The sequence below is a fragment of the Biomphalaria glabrata genome, chromosome 2 (genome assembly GCF_947242115.1).
Source record: "Biomphalaria glabrata chromosome 2, xgBioGlab47.1, whole genome shotgun sequence".
NCBI lineage: Eukaryota > Metazoa > Mollusca > Gastropoda > Planorbidae > Biomphalaria > Biomphalaria glabrata.
In genome coordinates this window covers 28,487,043-28,511,528 of record NC_074712.1, presented here as the reverse complement: position 1 = coordinate 28,511,528, position 24,486 = coordinate 28,487,043, and the positions used below count along the sequence as shown (strand labels likewise).

General features: G+C 33.2%; 1 protein-coding gene across 8 annotated transcripts in view; it reads right to left on the bottom strand.

Moving 5' to 3' along the window:
- Positions 1-8,744: 8,744 nt before the first annotated feature.
- The window catches only part of LOC106078254 (calpain-9-like), a 57,255-nt gene continuing 41,513 nt past the window's right edge, over positions 8,745-24,486 (bottom strand). For 7 of the 8 annotated variants that reach the window (XM_056019876.1, XM_056019873.1, XM_056019875.1 and 4 more), the window contains 20 exons: positions 24,184-24,253; positions 23,009-23,116; positions 22,592-22,745; positions 21,938-22,115; positions 20,236-20,322; positions 19,697-19,782; positions 18,319-18,396; positions 17,965-18,058; positions 17,480-17,567; positions 16,876-17,027; positions 15,952-16,169; positions 15,757-15,784; positions 15,253-15,399; positions 12,937-13,051; positions 12,771-12,832; positions 12,561-12,629; positions 11,458-11,536; positions 10,801-10,917; positions 10,625-10,692; positions 8,745-10,009 (listed from right to left, as the gene is read on the bottom strand). In XM_056019876.1, the coding sequence (XP_055875851.1) occupies positions 9,983-10,009; positions 10,625-10,692; positions 10,801-10,917; positions 11,458-11,536; positions 12,561-12,629; positions 12,771-12,832; positions 12,937-13,051; positions 15,253-15,399; positions 15,757-15,784; positions 15,952-16,169; positions 16,876-17,027; positions 17,480-17,567; positions 17,965-18,058; positions 18,319-18,396; positions 19,697-19,782; positions 20,236-20,322; positions 21,938-22,115; positions 22,592-22,745; positions 23,009-23,116; positions 24,184-24,253 (2,025 nt within the window). In that variant the 3' untranslated portion in view covers positions 8,745-9,982. The remainder of the gene's footprint in view (positions 10,010-10,624; positions 10,693-10,800; positions 10,918-11,457; positions 11,537-12,560; positions 12,630-12,770; positions 12,833-12,936; positions 13,052-15,252; positions 15,400-15,756; positions 15,785-15,951; positions 16,170-16,875; positions 17,028-17,479; positions 17,568-17,964; positions 18,059-18,318; positions 18,397-19,696; positions 19,783-20,235; positions 20,323-21,937; positions 22,116-22,591; positions 22,746-23,008; positions 23,117-24,183; positions 24,254-24,486) is intronic. The other variant, XM_056019881.1, reaches the window with a different exon arrangement.

Sequence of the window (24,486 nt, the reverse complement as noted above, 5' to 3'; positions counted from 1 at the left end):
TTATAGAGTCGTACTTTAAGGGATATAAAGAGTACAACACGCGTGTGTGAAATACAATCTTATAGAGTCGTACTCTAAGGGATATAAAGAGTGCAGAACGCATGTGTGAAATACAATCTTATAGAGTCATACTCTAAGGGATATAAAGAGTACAAAACGCGTGTGTGAAATACAATCTTATAGAGTCATACTCTAGGGGATATAAAGAGTACAACACGCGTGTGTGAAATACAATCTTATAGAATCGTACTCTAAGGGATATAAAGAGTGCAACACGCGTGTGTGAAATACAATCTTATAGAGTCGTACTCTAAGGGATATAAAGTGTACAACACGCGTGTGTGAAATACAATCTTATAGAGTCGTACTCAAGGGGATATAAAGAGTACAACACACGTGTGTGAAATACAATCTTATAGAGTCGTACTCTAAGCGATATAAAGAGTGCAACACGCGTTTGTGAAATACAATCTTATAGAGTCATACTCTAGGGGATATAAAGAGTGCAACACACGTGTGTGAAATACAATCTTATAGAGTCATACTCTAGGGGATATAAAGAGTGCAACACGCGTGTGTGAAATACAATCTTATAGAGTCGTACTCTAAGGGATATAAAGAGTGCAACACGCGTGTGTGAAATACAATCTTATAGAGTCGTACTCTAAGGGATATAAAGAGTGCAGAACGCGTGTGTGAAATACAATCTTATAGAGTCGTACTCTAAGGGATATAAAGAGTACAACACACGTGTGTGAAATACAATCTTATAGAGTCATACTCTAAGGGATATAAAGAGTAAAACACGCGTGTGTGAAATACAATCTTATAGAGTCGTACTCTAAGGGATATAAAGAGTACAACACGCGTGTGTGAAATACAATCTTATAGAGTCATACTCTAGGGGATATAAAGAGTACAACACGCGTGTGTGAAATACAATCTTATAGAGTCATACTCTAGGGGATATAAAGAGTACAACACGCGTGTGTGAAATACAATCTTATAGAGTCGTACTCTAAGGGATATAAAGAGTGCAACACGCGTGTGTGAAATACAATCTTATAGAGTCGTACTCTAAGGGATATAAAGTGTACAACACGCGTGTGTGAAATACAATCTTATAGAGTCGTACTCTAAGGGATATAAAGTGTACAACACGCGTGTGTGAAATACAATCTTATAGAGTCATACTCTAGGGGATATAAAGTGTACAACACGCGTGTGTGAAATACAATCTTATAGAGTCGTACTCAAGGGAATATAAAGAGTACAACACACGTGTGTGAAATACAATCTTATAGAGTCGTACTCTAAGCGATATAAAGAGTGCAACACGCGTGTGTGAAATACAATCTTATAGAGTCATACTCTAGGGGATATAAAGAGTGCAACACGCGTGTGTGAAATACAATCTTATAGAGTCGTACTCTAAGGGATATAAAGAGTGCAACACGCGTGTGTGAAATACAATCTTATAGAGTCGTACTCTAAGGGATATAAAGAGTACAACACACGTGTGTGAAATACAATCTTATAGAGTCGTACTCTAAGGGATATAAAGAGTACAACACGCGTGTGTGAAATACAATCTTATAGAGTCGTACTCTAGGGGATATAAAGAGTGCAACACACGTGTGTGAAATACAATCTTATAGAGTCGTACTCTAAAGGATATAAAGAGTACAACACGCGTGTGTGAAATACAATCTTATAGAGTCGTACTCAAGGGGATATAAAGAGTACAACACACGTGTGTGAAATACAATCTTATAGAGTCGTACTCTAAGCGATATAAAGAGTGCAACACGCGTTTGGGAAATACAATCTTATAGAGTCGTACTCTAAGGGATATAAAGAGTACAACACGCGTGTGTGAAATACAATCTTATAGAGTCGTACTCTAAGGGATATAAAGAGTGCAACACGCGTGTGTGAAATACAATCTTATAGAGTCGTACTCTAAGGGATATAAAGAGTACAACACGCGTGTGTGAAATACAATCTTATAGAGTCGTACTCTAAGGGATATAAAGTGTACAACACGCGTGTGTGAAATACAATCTTATAGAGTCGAACTCTAAGGGATATAAAGTGTACAACACGCGTGTGTGAAATACAATCTTATAGAGTCGTACTCAAGGGGATATAAAGAGTACAACACGCGTGTGTGAAATACAATCTTATAGAGTCGTACTCTAAGGGATATAAAGAGTGCAACACGCGTGTGTGAAATACAATCTTATAGAGTCGTACTCTAAGGGATATAAAGTGTACAACACGCGTGTGTGAAATACAATCTTATAGAGTCGTACTCTAAGGGATATAAAGTGTACAACACGCGTGTGTGAAATACAATCTTATAGAGTCATACTCTAGGGGATATAAAGTGTACAACACGCGTGTGTGAAATACAATCTTATAGAGTCGTACTCAAGGGAATATAAAGAGTACAACACACGTGTGTGAAATACAATCTTATAGAGTCGTACTCTAAGCGATATAAAGAGTGCAACACGCGTGTGTGAAATACAATCTTATAGAGTCATACTCTAGGGGATATAAAGAGTGCAACACGCGTGTGTGAAATACAATCTTATAGAGTCGTACTCTAAGGGATATAAAGAGTGCAACACGCGTGTGTGAAATACAATCTTATAGAGTCGTACTCTAAGGGATATAAAGAGTACAACACACGTGTGTGAAATACAATCTTATAGAGTCATACTCTAAGGGATATAAAGAGTACAACACGCGTGTGTGAAATACAATCTTATAGAGTCGTACTCTAGGGGATATAAAGAGTGCAACACACGTGTGTGAAATACAATCTTATAGAGTCGTACTCTAAAGGATATAAAGAGTACAACACGCGTGTGTGAAATACAATCTTATAGAGTCGTACTCAAGGGGATATAAAGAGTACAACACACGTGTGTGAAATACAATCTTATAGAGTCGTACTCTAAGCGATATAAAGAGTGCAACACGCGTTTGGGAAATACAATCTTATAGAGTCGTACTCTAAGGGATATAAAGAGTACAACACGCGTGTGTGAAATACAATCTTATAGAGTCGTACTCTAAGGGATATAAAGAGTACAGAACGCGTGTGTGAAATACAATCTTATAGAGTCGTACTCTAAGGGATATAAAGAGTACAACACGCGTGTGTGAAATACAATCTTATAGAGTCGTACTCTAAGGGATATAAAGAGTGCAGAACGCGTGTGTGAAATACAATCTTATAGAGTCATACTCTAAGGGATATAAAGAGTACAACACGCGTGTGTGAAATACATTCTTATAGAGTCATACTCTAGGGGATATAAAGAGTACAACACGCGTGTGTGAAATACAATCTTATAGAATCGTACTCTAAGGGATATAAAGAGTGCAACACGCGTGTGTGAAATACAATCTTATAGAGTCGTACTCTAAGGGATATAAAGTGTACAACACGCGTGTGTGAAATACAATCTTATGGAGTCATACTCTAAGGGATATAAAGAGTACAACACGCATGTGTGAAATACAATCGTATAGAGTCGTACTCTAGGGGATATAAAGTGTACAACACGCGTGTGTGAAATACAATCTTATAGAGTCGTACTCTAAGGGATATAAAGAGTACAACACACGTGTGTGAAATACAATCTTATAGAGTCATACTCTAAGGGATATGAAGAGTAAAACACGCGTGTGTGAAATACAATCTTATAGAGTCGTACTCTAGGGGATATAAAGAGTGCAACACACGTGTGTGAAATACAATCTTATAGAGTCGTACTCTAAGGGATATAAAGAGTACAACACGCGTGTGTGAAATACAATCTTATAGAGTCGTACTCTAGGGGATATAAAGTGTACAACACGCGTGTGTGAAATACAATCTTATAGAGTCGTACTCAAGGGTATATAAAGAGTACAACACACGTGTGTGAAATACAATCTTATAGAGTCGTACTCTAAGCGATATAAAGAGTGCAACACGCGTGTGGGAAATACAATCTTATAGAGTCGTACTCTAAGGGATATAAAGAGTACAACACGCGTGTGTGAAATACAATCTTATAGAGTCGTACTCTAAGGGATATAAAGAGTACAGAACGCGTGTGTGAAATACAATCTTATAGAGTCGTACTTTAAGGGATATAAAGAGTACAACACGCGTGTGTGAAATACAATCTTATAGAGTCGTACTCTAAGGGATATAAAGAGTGCAGAACGCATGTGTGAAATACAATCTTATAGAGTCATACTCTAAGGGATATAAAGAGTACAAAACGCGTGTGTGAAATACAATCTTATAGAGTCATACTCTAGGGGATATAAAGAGTACAACACGCGTGTGTGAAATACAATCTTATAGAATCGTACTCTAAGGGATATAAAGAGTGCAACACGCGTGTGTGAAATACAATCTTATAGAGTCGTACTCTAAGGGATATAAAGTGTACAACACGCGTGTGTGAAATACAATCTTATAGAGTCATACTCTAAGGGATATAAAGAGTACAACACGCGTGTGTGAAATACAATCTTATAGAGTCGTACTCTAAGGGATATAAAGTGTACAACACGCGTGTGTGAAATACAATCTTATAGAGTCGTACTCTAGGGGATATAAAGTGTACAACACGCGTGTGTGAAATACAATCTTATAGAGTCGTACTCAAGGGGATATAAAGAGTACAACACACGTGTGTGAAATACAATCTTATAGAGTCGTACTCTAAGCGATATAAAGAGTGCAACACGCGTTTGTGAAATACAATCTTATAGAGTCATACTCTAGGGGATATAAAGAGTGCAACACACGTGTGTGAAATACAATCTTATAGAGTCATACTCTAGGGGATATAAAGAGTGCAACACGCGTGTGTGAAATACAATCTTATAGAGTCGTACTCTAAGGGATATAAAGAGTGCAACACGCGTGTGTGAAATACAATCTTATAGAGTCGTACTCTAAGGGATATAAAGAGTGCAGAACGCGTGTGTGAAATACAATCTTATAGAGTCGTACTCTAAGGGATATAAAGAGTACAACACACGTGTGTGAAATACAATCTTATAGAGTCATACTCTAAGGGATATAAAGAGTAAAACACGCGTGTGTGAAATACAATCTTATAGAGTCGTACTCTAAGGGATATAAAGAGTACAACACGCGTGTGTGAAATACAATCTTATAGAGTCATACTCTAGGGGATATAAAGAGTACAACACGCGTGTGTGAAATACAATCTTATAGAGTCATACTCTAGGGGATATAAAGAGTACAACACGCGTGTGTGAAATACAATCTTATAGAGTCGTACTCTAAGGGATATAAAGAGTGCAACACGCGTGTGTGAAATACAATCTTATAGAGTCGTACTCTAAGGGATATAAAGTGTACAACACGCGTGTGTGAAATACAATCTTATAGAGTCGTACTCTAAGGGATATAAAGTGTACAACACGCGTGTGTGAAATACAATCTTATAGAGTCATACTCTAGGGGATATAAAGTGTACAACACGCGTGTGTGAAATACAATCTTATAGAGTCGTACTCAAGGGAATATAAAGAGTACAACACACGTGTGTGAAATACAATCTTATAGAGTCGTACTCTAAGCGATATAAAGAGTGCAACACGCGTGTGTGAAATACAATCTTATAGAGTCATACTCTAGGGGATATAAAGAGTGCAACACGCGTGTGTGAAATACAATCTTATAGAGTCGTACTCTAAGGGATATAAAGAGTGCAACACGCGTGTGTGAAATACAATCTTATAGAGTCGTACTCTAAGGGATATAAAGAGTACAACACACGTGTGTGAAATACAATCTTATAGAGTCGTACTCTAAGGGATATAAAGAGTACAACACGCGTGTGTGAAATACAATCTTATAGAGTCGTACTCTAGGGGATATAAAGAGTGCAACACACGTGTGTGAAATACAATCTTATAGAGTCGTACTCTAAAGGATATAAAGAGTACAACACGCGTGTGTGAAATACAATCTTATAGAGTCGTACTCAAGGGGATATAAAGAGTACAACACACGTGTGTGAAATACAATCTTATAGAGTCGTACTCTAAGCGATATAAAGAGTGCAACACGCGTTTGGGAAATACAATCTTATAGAGTCGTACTCTAAGGGATATAAAGAGTACAACACGCGTGTGTGAAATACAATCTTATAGAGTCGTACTCTAAGGGATATAAAGAGTGCAACACGCGTGTGTGAAATACAATCTTATAGAGTCGTACTCTAAGGGATATAAAGAGTACAACACGCGTGTGTGAAATACAATCTTATAGAGTCGTACTCTAAGGGATATAAAGTGTACAACACGCGTGTGTGAAATACAATCTTATAGAGTCGAACTCTAAGGGATATAAAGTGTACAACACGCGTGTGTGAAATACAATCTTATAGAGTCGTACTCAAGGGGATATAAAGAGTACAACACGCGTGTGTGAAATACAATCTTATAGAGTCGTACTCTAAGGGATATAAAGAGTGCAACACGCGTGTGTGAAATACAATCTTATAGAGTCGTACTCTAAGGGATATAAAGTGTACAACACGCGTGTGTGAAATACAATCTTATAGAGTCGTACTCTAAGGGATATAAAGTGTACAACACGCGTGTGTGAAATACAATCTTATAGAGTCATACTCTAGGGGATATAAAGTGTACAACACGCGTGTGTGAAATACAATCTTATAGAGTCGTACTCAAGGGAATATAAAGAGTACAACACACGTGTGTGAAATACAATCTTATAGAGTCGTACTCTAAGCGATATAAAGAGTGCAACACGCGTGTGTGAAATACAATCTTATAGAGTCATACTCTAGGGGATATAAAGAGTGCAACACGCGTGTGTGAAATACAATCTTATAGAGTCGTACTCTAAGGGATATAAAGAGTGCAACACGCGTGTGTGAAATACAATCTTATAGAGTCGTACTCTAAGGGATATAAAGAGTACAACACACGTGTGTGAAATACAATCTTATAGAGTCATACTCTAAGGGATATAAAGAGTACAACACGCGTGTGTGAAATACAATCTTATAGAGTCGTACTCTAGGGGATATAAAGAGTGCAACACACGTGTGTGAAATACAATCTTATAGAGTCGTACTCTAAAGGATATAAAGAGTACAACACGCGTGTGTGAAATACAATCTTATAGAGTCGTACTCAAGGGGATATAAAGAGTACAACACACGTGTGTGAAATACAATCTTATAGAGTCGTACTCTAAGCGATATAAAGAGTGCAACACGCGTTTGGGAAATACAATCTTATAGAGTCGTACTCTAAGGGATATAAAGAGTACAACACGCGTGTGTGAAATACAATCTTATAGAGTCGTACTCTAAGGGATATAAAGAGTACAGAACGCGTGTGTGAAATACAATCTTATAGAGTCGTACTCTAAGGGATATAAAGAGTACAACACGCGTGTGTGAAATACAATCTTATAGAGTCGTACTCTAAGGGATATAAAGAGTGCAGAACGCGTGTGTGAAATACAATCTTATAGAGTCATACTCTAAGGGATATAAAGAGTACAACACGCGTGTGTGAAATACATTCTTATAGAGTCATACTCTAGGGGATATAAAGAGTACAACACGCGTGTGTGAAATACAATCTTATAGAATCGTACTCTAAGGGATATAAAGAGTGCAACACGCGTGTGTGAAATACAATCTTATAGAGTCGTACTCTAAGGGATATAAAGTGTACAACACGCGTGTGTGAAATACAATCTTATGGAGTCATACTCTAAGGGATATAAAGAGTACAACACGCGTGTGTGAAATACAATCGTATAGAGTCGTACTCTAGGGGATATAAAGTGTACAACACGCGTGTGTGAAATACAATCTTATAGAGTCGTACTCAAGGGGATATAAAGAGTACAACACACGTGTGTGAAATACAATCTTATAGAGTCGTACTCTAAGCGATATAAAGAGTGCAACACGCGTGTGTGAAATACAATCTTATAGAGTCATACTCTAGGGGATATAAAGAGTGCAACACACGTGTGTGAAATACAATCTTATAGAGTCGTACTCTAAGGGATATAAAGAGTACAACACACGTGTGTGAAATACAATCTTATAGAGTCGTACTCTAAGGGATATAAAGAGTGCAACACGCGTGTGTGAAATACAATCTTATAGAGTCGTACTCTAAGGGATATAAAGAGTACAACACACGTGTGTGAAATACAATCTTATACTCTAAGGGATATAAAGAGTACAACACACGTGTGTGAAATACAATCTTATAGAGTCATACTCTAGGGGATATAAAGAGTACAACACGCGTGTGTGAAATACAATCTTATAGAGTCGTACTCAAGGGGATATAAAGAGTGCAACACGCGTGTGTGAAATACAATCTTATAGAGTCATACTCTAAGGGATATAAAGAGTGCAACACGTGTGATACAATCCTATAGAGTCGTACTCAAGGGATTTAAAGTTCCACCGGTATGTCCATAGTTTCCGTTATGCTATGTTAATAAGTTGTCATTCGTTTTTTTTAATAAAATAAACGTGTATAACTCGCGTGTTATATGCGCGAAAATACGGTAAGTGTGTGTGTAAAGTATAAATATATTTGTGATATGTCTGTTAATTGTGAACTTGGAAGCGAGTTAGTGATGTACACATTTTAACAATGCAAGGTTTGAAAAAAACAACAACAACAACAAATTAAAAAACTAAAGGATCTTTTAATAACATTACGCTTTACATACAGTGACACTGCTTTACATACAGTGACACTGCTTTACATACAGTAACACTGCTTTACATACAGTAACACTGCTTTACATACAGTAACACTGCTTTACATACAGAAACACTGCTTTACATACAGTAACACTGCAAAGTTCACTTGGTTTTAAAAACTCATTTCATATGTCATTAAGTAACAGAAGTAACAGTAGCAAACAAATACTCGACTATATTATATGCAAAACAAAGGTCAGTCACATCACACATTTCTGCTCAAATTCATGCACCATGAATGAGATCTTAGAAACAGACTTTTAGCCATTTGTACATAAAATGTATCAGCTTTTCACTTGAACTCACAATAAGGAATGTATTTAATAGACAAATATATTTGTAAATAAATCATTAGATAACAAGTGATGATGATAAAGTATAATATGTAACAAAACAATGTTGAAAATTTTAGTAATGAATGTTGAGTGCTGAAATAAATACATCAGATACCAGCAACATTTTGTTGAAAGAAAGCCAAACATGAACAAATAACTATCAATACAAGTAAGCAGTTTGTAAAGTTGAGAAGAATTAAAAAATTAACAAACTATTCATTTTTTATATGTAAGATAAGCATATGATTTATACCTGTTGCCAATTCATTTGATAAAACATATGCATAACAATACATTGCACAACTTGAATATATCTAATATTCTATATTGAATTGCTTCAAAAATACAAAATAACTGAGCAATTAATTTCTAATACAAATACGTTATTGATAACTAACAAGAATAACTGCAACAATTTCAACAATGTATTAATAAAATTTAAATAGAGACATTTTTTCTAAATATACTGGAGATGATATCTACACAACATTAACTATTGTTTACTTTCAATGGATTGTAGATTATTTACTTTTGCTCTAGATATCTAATAAGCAAATAAAAGTGAAAAATTTGGAAATTTGAGTGCATTATTGAAATATTTAGGTCTACATAAATATTAACATTTGTTTAGAGGTCTTAATCAAGTCTTGAAGATCTAGAAACAAATAATACTAAATGTATATGCATAAAACATAAAAGACCTGAGACTGACAATAAAAAGAAAACCTGTTCGCTAATTCTTTGTTCAATACTTGGATTCAAGGAATGGAGTGAGCTCTGATTGGCATGAGTTCTGATTGGCTTGTGTGGAATGTCAAGGAAGAACTATGTAAATATTGTTACTTCTAGAAACTGGAAAAAAAATATTTGATAGAATTATAGAATGAAATAATCACAATTTTACAAAACTTACTTTATATTGAATTAGCATACTTGTATAAATGTCAACATTTCTATTATGGTATTGATACAGGAAATAAAGATATTTTCATTCCCTGTTAATCAACTACAGAAAATGTCTTATTAGTTAAATGAGTTGCTTTTACTCTATAAAAAAAAACATCTTTTGTGTGTTGTTTATATGTTATCATTGTCCTGAGTAAGCCTCAAGACCGACTTTTATAAGTGGAAAGAATTTAAGTACTGAGCCAAAAAATGTGGATGTATGGAGACAAATTTTCCTTGTTTTAGATGAGTCGTATGATCAAAGTCTGTGTCAAGCCTCATCAACTTTAAAACCACTTCTCATATCAGAAAATGTACCAATGCATTTCATGAAATCACACCTGAAAGACAGGACCTGGATCTGTCAGATGCATTTACAGATGCAGGTCTTAGAAGAATTTCTTGGCATTAATCCAATATTTCCACTTCCTGCTTAAACATCCATTGGATCCCATCCTTTAGTCTGAGCAACAAGCATATTGAGAATTCATAAGTTTAAGTTTTATTCAACTTTATATTTACCTCATTTCTTGAAAAGTCAACATTGTCTTCAGTAACACCTTTCCTCTTTTGCTGAGCATGAAATGAAGCTAAAATTAAAGACAATAGATAGCATAAGCCCTCTTCAAAAAATAAGAAAGAAAAAGATGATATGAATATTTACTAGCCACAAGAAATGTGATTAAGAAATGATTTACCGTAAAGGGATGTCAATCTACATATGACCAAAATAAAATCTGTCAAAGATATTGTATTCTCCCTGCCTCCATATCTACGAACTATTGAAGTTAACACTGGCCGACTGATGGGGAAACCTGTCAATTTTATTTCAGCTTATTTAAGCAACATTAAAATAAAATTATTATTTTCTATACATATAGCCTATGTATGTACTAATTTTATTTGTCAAAATATATTTTGAATATTTTAATAGCGTTATTCTTATATTATATAAGTAACAAAATTTTTTTTAAAGAAGTATACATGTAAGAATCTACATTTTTAAAAAGTATATATATATACATGTAGCCCAATATAATTTTCAAAAAAATTTATATATGCTAATTAGTAAAAATTAATTCAAAATTAAATATTAAAAAAAATTGGCTTTTAAAATATTTTTTTCAATAGCATAATTATCAATTATTGATGATATAAGAGGCTATTCTTTTAGAAAGAACATCTGAATTTAAAATAGTTTTCATTGTCAAGTATTCAATTGTGTAATTCTTTTCTAAAATCAATCTATCTTTTTAAATAAGTCAATTATGATAGCATTTACATTTGCAGAGAACATATTATAATAAATAAAAATATATAGTTATACTCACAATACGAAAGAAAAAAAATCTTACCTAGTTTGGAAAACATGTCTCCAAGTTCATAAGTATCTACTGCATTAGAATTATCTTTGTCAAATTGTTTAAATACCTCCTGTAAAGCAGATGTAAAAATTCAAACTATGTTTATTTACTGATTGCAATTAAAATGTTTGTTTTTTTTAAATTTGCAAACCATTATGTTATTTTGATTATATGATAAGTTATTTAAAACTCTAGCAGTACAGCAAATTAGAATGGAAAGTAAGCTCCATAAGAATAAGAAATATTAATTCCTCAATTTCAATACAATTGCAACTTTCACATAAATATCTAGATCATGATCTCAACTTGATCTTAAATGAATGTGATTATTTTAAATATAGGAAACAAACTTGATTTTAATATTTTAGTAGCATTGTAATTAAATCAAAATTTTTAAGTAAACAAAAAAAAAAGTTCCATTTGAATGAGGCAGGCAATGTTACATTCATCTGTTTCAAAAGTATAAGTGCATCTATAGCCTAGCTCAATGACAACCACTCAACTAAAAGTTTTCCAAACAAAAGCCAGGCATCATTTAAGCATTGCTCAATACTTCAAATTGTAAAAACATTTTGCATGTTTTGATTTTGAATATAATTACATTTTAGCCCACAGAATGTCAGTTGCACCACCAAATGACAGTCCTAAGGGTATACCACATTACCAGGCATCCATCAAAAAAAAAAATAAAGTGAAAACTGGTAACTACAACTTTTATTAAATTCTAACTCAAATCCAGGTTTAGGAGCTGACTCTTTCAAACTTATGACTTGTAATTTTTTTTTAGGAAGTGTGGTGGCTGAGTGGTAAAGCACTGGCTTCCAAATTGGACAGTCCCAGGTTCCAATTCTGATGAAGACTGGGATTTTTAATTTTAGGATTTTAAGGGCACCTTTGAGTCGATCCAACTCTAATGGGTACCTGACATTAGTTGGGTAAAAGTAAAGGTGATTGGTCATTGTGCTGGCCACAAGACACCCTCATAAACTGTGGGCTAAAGAAACAGATGACCTTTACATCATCTGCCCTATAGACCGCAAGGTTGGAAATGAGAACTTTACTTTATATATATATTAAAAGAAAGCAGAACTGACCCTGTAAGCTTTGATTTCCTTCCAGGCTCTTTTAGCTTCATTGAAATCCAAAAACCCAGATTTATCATCCTTTTGTGAGATTAAGTTTTAATAATTTAAAATTTGTAAGAAACCCATTTAAAATCAACACTAGAAAAATGTTAGTCTATAAATCAAATACATGTTAATGATGAACACTTCAAGGTATATAAATGTTTCAATGAAGGATACATCCATCAGAGATACAAGACTTCGACAGCATTCAACTGGAAACTTTAAAGTTTCTCTTAGGTCTGTGAACAAAATAATTCTCCATCACATCATTGATTTAACATTATATATATATATAATGTTTGCATTAAAAAGAAAATCAATGCACATCAACTGTTGTAGTTACCTGTTGTTGAGACCTCCTCCAGGAATGTAGAGAGTTCACTGGCATCCATTCTTTGATCATTACCTGCATGTTTGTTAAAGACATCGAACAGTTGGTCCTTAGAAACAGGTTTTGTCTAAACAAAGATATAAAATTTGGTTGCAGAATACAGATAACCAGTGGAAATGTGTGACTTGTAGTGTTAAATTTAGACATTTTATGAACATGTTTTTAGTACAGTAACATTTTAGCAAAAGAAAACTTAGCAACTTCAGACAAACAAAAAATTTTAATTAATAAATATAGATTAGTATTGAGTTGAAATTATAATTCTTAATAGATTATAACATTTTTTTAGTATAAATAAAGACAAAATTCTATAAGACAAATACACAAGCTACAATATTATTCATAGAAAAACAGTAAATATTAATAAAATAATACAATCAGGAAAGAAATTAAAAAATTTTTTTGTTGAAGACGACTTTTTCATTCCAATGTTCTATCTGAGATATTTCATACAATAGAAAAGAACATTTATTTTAAAAGTCCCTAAGATGAAAATATAGGTGAAACCTATATATAGCCATCAAATAAAAAAGCTTAAGCAAAGTATGTAAACAAGACCAAACAAAACAAATTTTGGGTTTTATAAATAGAAAATAAAAATGTGCACAAACATTAATTTATTTTGAACTGCTGTATCTGTGTAAAGATAGTCATAGGATTTATCAAAAAATTTAAAACACCCTTGTATGACTGGCTTTTACTTAATTTACAATAAGATTTTTTTTCTAAGTGATCATCAAACATTTTTTTTAATATTACAATATTTAAAAAATAATAATTTTGTAAAATTTTCTTAATGCAAAATAAAAGCATTGTATTGAGTAATTTTTTTTAAAGTTTTTGTGTGGGGTATGAAGTTTTAGATAACACTTGTACAGTTGTTTTTTTCAGCAGACATCATCTGTTCTATAGTATAAAGTATGGTATTAAGTTTTAGAAAAAGCTAATATAGGATTTTTTTCAGTTATAGTAAAGTGACAATAGATAAAACTGTATGTTAATAAAAAAAAAATAGTAATAATTTATTTCTTACTGTTTCCTTTTTTTTATTACCTACCTATTTTTTTTTCTTAGTTTTAGTACAGTGACAATAGATATATAAAACTCCACTCAATTATATGTTAAATATAAAAAAAAATATGATCACAGATTGAAACATTAATTTATAAGTTAAATATTTAAAAAAAAAAAAAAAGAATACACAATTTCATTACATTTGTTACTCAAAAAACTACATAAACATAAAAAAAAAGATACAAAATATAATAGATGCAGTTTTCATCATGAATACAGTTGATTTATGCAATAAAAGCCCACAGAAAATAGACACTAATGAAGATTATATATTTTTAGCAAAGCTTTCTTGGAGAATTCCTCCAATACATAGCACTGTTCACATATTATGAATGTTTTGTATCAATAGAAAAAAATAGGTTTTTAGAAAAGAAACAAAAGAAACTTTATCAAAAAAAGAGTTTTACTTGTATTATTAATCATAAATGATATCACTATGCAATGTCTTTAATCTAAACAGACAGCCTAGCAAAACAGTTCATTATTTTTAAAATACAGTCAAATGTACTTTTTGGTAATTTTGATAAGATAGAAAACTTTAAAATTTGAAGAAACACCCCAAGATTGTCTGAAACTAATTAGCACTAAATGTTCGCTTTCCAGTTTTTAAGTTCTATACCAGGGGCGGACTGGATGTCCAAATTGGCCCAGGCATTTCTCTACAGTACGGCCCATAAATTATGTATATGATGGGCCTCCAATTATAGACCTATCAGTTCTCAAAATCATTATGTTATTTTTTTTTATAATGTATCGATAACTGTATGCATGCTCTACATCTTAATAAGAAGTAAAGGCCTTATGTTGCTTTTTAATCGCTATGTTTGTAGGCCCTAAAAAGATGAGGCCTACTAATAGCACTGTCTACAGATGTAGGCTATTACATTATTTTTGAAAATGTGTTAGATTAATTTAGTATTACACTGCTAGTCTGTAAAAGATAGTTTTAACATGATGCTTACATAGCCCTATATTTATGAGAATATTATAAAACTTTTTTAACAATTTAATGCGTGCCATAGTAGCATTCATGAGGCCCTTTAGGTGGCCCTACCAGCCCATTTGAGTACTTGCCCAACGGGCATTTGCCCAAATGCCCATATAGTCAGTCCGCCCCTGTTCTATATATATATTAGTTGACAGTAAAATGTGTCTACTTCCTAGATGTTGGGACTAAGAAACCAATTTATTTACTTGCAAATATCTCAGTCTTGGATCTAGTGCAACGTTTTGTGGTTTATTTCTGAGATTGGTGGAACCACCAGTATCACGCCATTTATATCTCTTGGATGGTTTTGATGACCAGAAGCATGAACAGCAAGAACTTTTTGGTAGTATAATCTAAATTGACAATGTAGTAGATTTCTAACTAAGCCATAATTGAATGTACTATAAGGTTATTGCAATATTTTGTTCTAACTACATATACAAGTTGAATAAAAAGCTGTACTTTAAGGAATCAAGCAAAACATGAGGAAGAATATAGTGTTTAATAACTGCTTCATTAACTTGTTCAATGCATTTCTCAAGTGGTTTCTTTTAAATATGCCAAATAAATATTGTCATTTTTTATTGTCTATAAATGTTTTTACTATAGAGATCTCAATATGTGTTATGAAAAAAAAAGTTTTATGAGAAATGCATCAATATTTCTAATTATAGGTACTTGTTTTTAATATGTATAGACAAATTACTTACAGGTGTGATAGTTGTTTCATCCAGAACCCTAAAAAATAAAAAAAATAAATCAATCATGCTAGGCAAACTTTGTTATGTATAGATTCTGTAAATCAGATTGATTTTAAAAAGTAAACCTGTGAATTCTAAGATTCAATTTTTAAAAATACTTATATATATAAAAGCACATAAATAAAAATTGTTAAAGCTTCTTACCCACTGTCTACTCTTTTTTCTGTAAATATTCTCAAAAGAAACTCAGCTTCCTGGTGAGGCTGAAATGTGCTAGGAATTATTACATATGTTCCTGGGCTTAGTTCAAATCTCTTCGTGACCTCTCGATAAAAAACATAAGATCCAGAACGTTTGGCTAGCAGCAAAGCACTTTCAGGAGCCCTTGAATTATCAAGAGGTCGAAGTTCAGGTCGTTTGAGCTTAAAACAGAAGAGAAACAGAAAATTATTTTGCTACATATCAGATTTACAGTAACAACTTTATTAGACCTTGCATGCAGGTCATAAGCAATTGAACATGCTTAATATGTAACACTTAAAAGAAAAGTGTCTCTGAAGAGTGGATTAATAAACTTTTCATCTGGGAATTTATAATCTTATTTTACATTATTTTTCTATTAATTTAATTTGTATTTGTCAACTTGCCATACTTGAATTTAGAATTTAAAGTAGTTAAAACTTAACAACAAAGCATGATTAAGTGACGATAGTCTGATAATTAAAAATTCAGTTTTTATTAAAACTAAATGAAAATCTTTGACATAGAAAATGCTAACAACTTTTAATTTTATTAATCAATTAAAACTGCATTTATTTCATTCCATAATTTATGTTTAAGATGATCTATAAAATATTATAAATTAAATTAAATCTGTGGGCACATGGTGGCCTAGTGGTAAGGTGCTTGTGTTCTGAACCTAGAATTTGAGGTTTTAACTCCAGAATAGTCTTGAATATTTTCATTGCAATTTAGGATGTCCATTTGTAGAGGAAATAAATGTGTGGTTATTGTAATGGCTACACCCAGTAGCTAACTGTCAGCTATAAAAATATATTTATTTGACATCATTAGCTCCGTAGGCAGCTAGCTATGAAGAAGCATCTGTTGAATGAACGTGTTTCATACCTTATAAATATCAAACCCAACAGCTATATTGGATTGGTTGTTTTTTTCTTTTTCCATCAATGAGACAATTAATGTACAATCATCTCCATGCCCAAGAGTTGAATCCACTCTGTCTAAAGTCACATAAAATTGTGGATTTTTCCAGTACAAATCTATAAGAGAATCAAAGATTTTTTCTTAATTTACAAAAAAAAAAAAGTTTTTAACAAAAAAATGCAAAAGCTTCATAGTGTTTCTTTAGTTACCAGGAAAGGAAGACAAATGAGTTTGTACTTTTACAAGTGAACACTCTGGCTGGCAAAAAGGAAGACCTCCTCAATACTGTGAAAAGACAAACGCTGACAAAGCTGAACTGGTTTGGTAATACCATGACTCAATATCAAAAGTCATTCTTCAGAAAGGATTGTCCAAAGAAAAGCTGTGGCTAGAGAACATACAAGAATGAACTGGCCTCTCTCATGATTTTTTGCTAAAAACAGCTGCCAACTGGGAAAAGTGGAGGGATTTGGTTAAGTGAACTATCACAGCAACCCTACTAGAAAATTCAAGAGACAGATGATGAGATGATGTTTCTTTAGTATTTAAATATTAAAAGTATTCTTACTTTGGTAAGGAGAATTGCCACATCCACCAGCAGTCACTCCTTTAATCCAAGCATCATGGTACACTGTTACATTCCAATCTTGTTTTCTCTAAAAGGAAATAAAAAGACCTGTAAAGTCTTCAGAACAAAAATATTGTAATTCCTAAAAATTATTTAAAACTTAAACAATTTTTAATTATGTAACTTTTCTTCCTCACTAAAAGTTTTTTTTTTTACTAAAAGGCAAATCCAGTTTCACATATATTTTAAATCTTAAATTGTTGTTTAAAAAAAATCAGGTTGTCTCTTTTACATATGATGACATTGTTAGGTATTAGAGATCAACAAAAATGGGTCACTAATTAATATTAATTGCAGTTGTAACCAGTGATAAGGTCAAAAGAAGTCATTCAGTCTCTTTTAATTAGAGTGAGGTAAGAGAAAAATATTCCAAACTCTATAATAACAACATGATGCATTGAAGTTGTGCTAGGACTTTTACTCACATTGTTGTCTTGAAGTTCTTGTATAAGGGCATCAGGCTGAAGGTGACAAAGCTGAATTTCATCAAAGTTTCTAATAAAATCTTCATAGCTGATCCTTAAACAAATTTTTACAAATAAAGAATTCTCAAATATCCATTATGTTAAATGGATAAGGCATAAGACGAAAAAAAAGGATGTTTCTGATAATATTCTAGTAAAAAAGTTTATTAATAGTATTGAATGAACTAAATAGTCAAATGAAAAAGCTAAAACTTTAATAATAACAGCTTACAGCATTCAAAGTTCATATTTTTTGTATTTCTTAGACGACTATATACACAAAGTTTTAAATTGAGAAATTAAAATTCTACCTACCAAAATTCCCCATCATCTTTATCCTCATACATTAATCTATACTTTAAATCTTCGGAGAGTTTTGCCATTTCTGGTGATCTAATTTGAAAAATTCAATAAATATAATGGAAAAAATAAAAAAATAAAAATATTCTTTTAAAAAGATAATAATAGTTACACTGAATTTTTATTAAATTATTTTGCCTTGTGTATTTTTTTTTCCAGCCAGCTCTTTTAATACTTGAGAGATACAATCCCTTTCTGTACTTCATTTTTCTACTTCTTTTGAAGGATTCATTTAAAAACTATTCTTTGTTTTTTTTAAATTGTTTTTGTGCATAAATTTAAATTGACAGGTCACTTAGAAGTTCTGACCAGTTGAACACTTCATTTTCAGTTTCTAAAAATTAACTAATGTTGAGATCCAATTTTTTTTAAAATTATGCTTAACCTGGTATTAATGTTTGGCTGTCTATTTAATGCACATATTTTCTTCTATGCAGGTTTTTTTTAGTTTACTTATAAATTGCAATTTGTGGCTATATCTATATAACTTGAAAATCTTAAATTAATTATATCAAATCTTTGTTTGCAAAGATGGTTCAAACTTATAAACATGAATAGCATCTTTAAAATTTTGATCAAAAATTGGACCAGACAGACAGTGAGATAATATAAGTTTTGAAAAAAAAAAAGCCTTAATCTTACAGTATGTTTGTTAATAATATTAATCTCTAGATAGGCTTAAGTTTCATTAAAATGTGCTAACCTTAATAATTTCCTTCTTTTTTGCTATAATTATACACTAGTGTACATTTTTATTCAGGAAAATCTTTTCAAACTGAAGTTGTCTAGATAAATTTACACATTTAAATACACCTTCTAAATGCTAAAAAAAAAGTTGTTTTTTTACAAAGCTTATATCAATTCACTCTTGTCTATCTGTCTGGTAAAAGCTTGTACACATTATTTCTCACACACCCAATCTCGGATCAAGCTGAAATTTTGCACAATTGTTTCTTTTACCAGACTAGAATCAATTTAAAAATTTAACCAATTAGTTAATTAATATTGCTAATTAATTATTTTGTTTGGTATTTCAAACAAGGAAAAGAATTTCAACTTGACTGAACTGGTGATATAAGCAGAATTATTCTCCTTTATAGGTCGTCGTCTTAGTCTGAGTGAACACAACATGAAAAATAGGACAAGACTACAGAAACAATGGATAACTATACAATCTTCTATGTTCATAGGCTCTCCACTAGCAGATTGGTTACCATGTTGGCTTGAGAAGCCTGAGAAGGTATGAGAAATGAGTTCGAATTCAGGTAGTTCCTCCCCTTTTTTTTTTAATAAATGCAATAAAACTTTATTGACCAGATCAATTTCTACTTGCCTGTCACTCCATGCTCCTCTCCACTCTCCTCTACCCCATGGATTTCTGAGACGTAGTAAGTTGACTGTACCCCGACCTGTTGGTATCTGTTCAAATAGTCATGATATTAGTTTCATTATCCCACTGTTTTACAATGTAATTTAACATAATAATGTCAGGATACACAATAGTCATTCAACATTTTTAACCAGGATTTACTGATGTCTAATTGAGTGGGAAATCTTATCTTAAATTATAAAATACAGATGTTACTTTAAAAAAGAAGATGATTACGTCCTATGCATCATGCATCTAGCCATGCATGTTAACCAATGACTTAAATTCTGCCAAGTCATTGGTTTTCCTGGCTGGCTCAGGCAACCTATTCCATGCTCTAATAACACTAGGGAAGAAGGAGCATTTTTACTAGTTTGTCCTAGCATATGGAATGAAGAAATGATAGATTTTGTTTATTAATGAAAATACACTAAATTGTTCAAAAATTAAAATTATGCATTTTAAGTTAGACATGTTTTTTCATTTTGCCTAAAATAGAGTACCTGTGTAAAACCTGTTATGCTATAAGCATGTCCATTGTAAAGGCCATTGGGAAGTTCTATTTCATTTGGTGGAGAATTTTCTGGTTTCTGAAGAATAAAATACACGACAAAGTTAAAGGTATGTAGCTAAATTAAAATGCTATAATACAGCAACATTCTTTAAATAGCTAATGGATTTGATTTGTGATTTGAGGCACATCGGCACAATTTAGGCCATGTCGTGCCTGCAGTCCCTTAAGGACTACTCTCTCTCTAAACAACAAGGGCCAGATTCTATACAGTCATATCATTAAAATCAAGATCTATTCACAGTTAAAATAGTAAAGGTAGTAAAAATTTAAATATTTGGTAAAAATCTAATGTAAATAGTGCATGTTCACAGATTCATAAATCAGATCTTCGTAGATAGCCCCACTTCCCGGATAAAGCCCAGTACCTTCCCAGGGTCGACATTATCAAATAGTGCTTTTAAATTAGTGGCTCTAAAATATTTCGCCCTGACATCCTGGTATCTGGGGCAATCAACGAGGATATGTTCCACGGTGAGGCGAGAGTCACAGTACTCACAAAGTGGGGGCTCCTCTCTCTTCAGTACAAAAGAGTGCGTGATGTAGGTGTGGCCAATCCTAAGTCTGGACATGGTCGTGCTACCACGCCTTGTCAGACCCTTAGATGTGGGCCGCCACCTGACATCCGCCACAATCTGCCTGAGTTTACTGTGAGTCTCAGCCTCCCATCGGTTCTGCCACTCTCGATAGGTGGCAGAGGCAATACTTTGTCTCAGGTCCGAGTAGGGAATTTGGGTTCCTGACACCGCATGATTTAGGGCTCTCTTTGCTTCTCTGTCTGCGGCTTCGTTTCCCTCAATGCCAACATGGGAGGGGACCCAGATGAAGGTGACATCCCTACGGTCGGCTGTTATTTGGTCCAACAGCTTCAGGCTCTTATGTACCAATGGGATGTCAGTCTTCATCCGCCCCAAAGCTTGCAATGCAGATTTGGAGTCGGAGCAGATTATAAATTTCCTCCTTTCTGATGCTTTTACGGCCATAAGTGCAAGCGATATTGCGTGCAATTCGGCCGTAAAGATGGAGCAGCCATCGGGGAGTCTACGGGAGGTTGTTTTGTTCCGAAAGGAGCAGGCACACGCGACCTTTCCCTCCATTTAGGATCCGTCTGTGTAGATGGTGCCACAATCTCCGTAGCTCTCCTGCAGTTCCCTAAAGTGGACTTGTAGTATGCTTGGGTCTGTATTTTCTTTTTTGAAATTAAGGAGGGATAAATTTAATTTGGGTTTATTCATTAGCCAAGGAGGGTTCTGAGGGGTTTCTATTTTAGAGATTTGGTCAATGGGTGGGGTTAAATTTTGGATGGGTTCTCTCATTCGAAGGCCCAACGGCTGTATGACATTAGGCCTTCAATTGTATAATTCTACCTCTGTGGGGTTAAATATGGAGTCAAAAGCAGGGTTCGTGGGGTTGGATTTTAGCTTGACTATATACTGCATTGCAAGCTTTTTCATTCTTATATCCATGGGGAGTTCTCCAGCCTCCACATGGAGACTTGGGATAGGTGATGTACGAAACGCGCCAAGACAGAGACGCAGGGCAGCATTTTGTATTGGTTCCAGTATTTTTAGGTACGACTTCCTTGCTGCTCCATATATAATAGCTAATGGATATACCAGCATTTTGAAACTTACAAATATACAAGCTCCCATTAATGTTCTCATCTGATAGGAAGTACACAGCAAGTTATACAATTCTGGAGAAACTTGATTCTTTTTCTGAAGATCAATCACTTCTGATATGCCTCCTGTCATATCCACTAAAGCATCTTGAATTTTACCTCCATCTAAAGCTTCATAGCTGCCTCTTAATCTAAACAGTAACACAATTATGTAGTTTATAATACAAATACAATACCAGTACTCATTTAAAAATACATAATTATTAACAAATAATAAAATGTTCAAACTATAAATTCCATGAATCTCATATGTTAATTTTACAAATTATTTAAGCTAAATAGATGGCCTAATAATTTAGACAAACTGATCACTTAAAGTACTTATGAGGAAGAGTCAAGATAAAAGCAGTCATGAGAAAATAATATCAATGCATAGATGAAACATTATGGTGTGATGGAATAGTTAAAGGATCAAAAACTTGGTGTAAAAGACTATTTACTAACAATTTTTAGAAGTCACCTAAGTCACCTAAGAAAATATTTTGGAATGATAAATCATAAGCCTTAAACATTGTTACTGCACAAGTCCTTAAATAAAATTTGTACTGTGGAATTCTACATATAACTAGGTATTAGTATAACTAAAACAGTCAAAAACAAATCCTACTTGGCATAAGCCTTTTCCAATAAACATGGCCAGAATTCATTTGGTCTTTCAATATTCCTACAATAAATTGGCAAACGTCCATCAGTAGGCAGATAATCATCAATGACAACTTCAGTCCACTTTCCATACCACCAAAAGTTGAACCTAAACATGCCTACAAACAACACAACTTTACAGAACATGGTACTGCACATGAAAATATGATAATAAAATCAATTTTAGAATAAGTATTATTCCTCAAAGTAATTTATCAATAAGCCATTATCTATACTGTCATTTAGAGATAATATTGTTGCTTTTTTCTTTTAAATTTAAAGAATAGATGTCTTACTTTATTTTCAATTGTAAATTTCAATTTATATTGACTGAATTTGTTTGTTTAAACAAACTAATTGCATTTACAAAATTGTTTTTTACCTGTGTATGCTTTGGTGTCAAAACCTTGATCTGATGGCACTACTTTTTCTAGCTCTGCTGGATGCGATGTGGCAAGCACTGCAGCACCAGCAATAAACCAACAGTTACCTTTTCAAAACAGACAAACATTTTGTTATTCCCTTTATTTCAAATGTTTTAATTTTTATGTTTCATTTTTTAAACTCAGTGTATCTGATATGTGCTTTTTGTAAACAGGATCTCATTGTTGTTTCACACTTATTCATGGCCAGATTTACGAAAGTTCAAGAGAGAGAAGCTGCACAAGGACTTACACTAATGGGACATCCACATTTCTAAACAATTTTTGTTTAACAACATATGTATATTAAATATTAGTGCATTCCCTAGTGCTATTAGAGCATGGAATGGGTTGCCTGAGCCAGCCAGCAAAACCAATGATTTGGCAAAATTTAAGTCATTGTTTCACATGCATGACATGAAGAATGTAATCATCTTCTTTTTTTGAAGTAACGTCTGTATTATATAAGATAAGATAAATAGAAAATTGTTTAACGCCATAGCTTCAGCATCTACTGGTAGCAGATATGCATCCCATGGTGCATACAGTTGTGAAGAATGTGAACTGGACGCCAACAAGCGGCTTCTTAATCTCAGTTTTCAATTGTGAAAACACTTTGACTTGTTTCCTGTTAATGTCTTCAAACTTCAAATTGACATTTTCTCCTCTGTTTCCTAGGAACACAACACACTTGGGGGATTAAACACAAGCATGACAAAAGGGAATCGGTTGATGCTGTGTATTATTGTTGCATTTATTTGATTAATCATGCCACTCATTATATAGAGGTTATACAAATCAACATAGCGAACAAGGGTCGTGTGGTGAAGTTCTCTGGATGGTAACCCTATATGAACTATAGTAGTCTATATTTAAATGTTAAAAATACTCTAATTAAGGATTGGTCCAGTATTTCACGTGACAAAGCAGAACTAGTTGCATCTTGCATATTTATATAGGTTAGCTTCATCTGATGCAGACAACGCAGTTGCCAGATGAGGTTCAATTTAAGCTCTTAGTTCTGCCATCATGAAATACTATAACAGCATTCACTAGAAGAGAAAAAACATTTTCCTTAAAGTCTAGATCAGGATCTATTTTATTTTAGAGAAAAAAAAAAGTTTAATGATTTTACCTAGTAGACCTTGGTCTAAGTCATGTTGTTTAGCTCCTTCAACCATAAACTCTGGATTTTGGAACATGTCCTATGCAAGGTTTAAAAACAAAAATTAAATGTGAATATAGGCATCTAAAATAAATATGTATGTATATATCGCCCCCTCCACACTAAAGTTCTGTATCTGCTCCACTAGCGGATATAGAACTTTTGAGTTGGGGGAGGGGTGATTTTTTTTTCAAAGCCTAACCCTAACCAATGCAAGCCCTAAGACTGTATATAAACATACACACACACAGAGACCGCCCAAGAGCAAGGGCC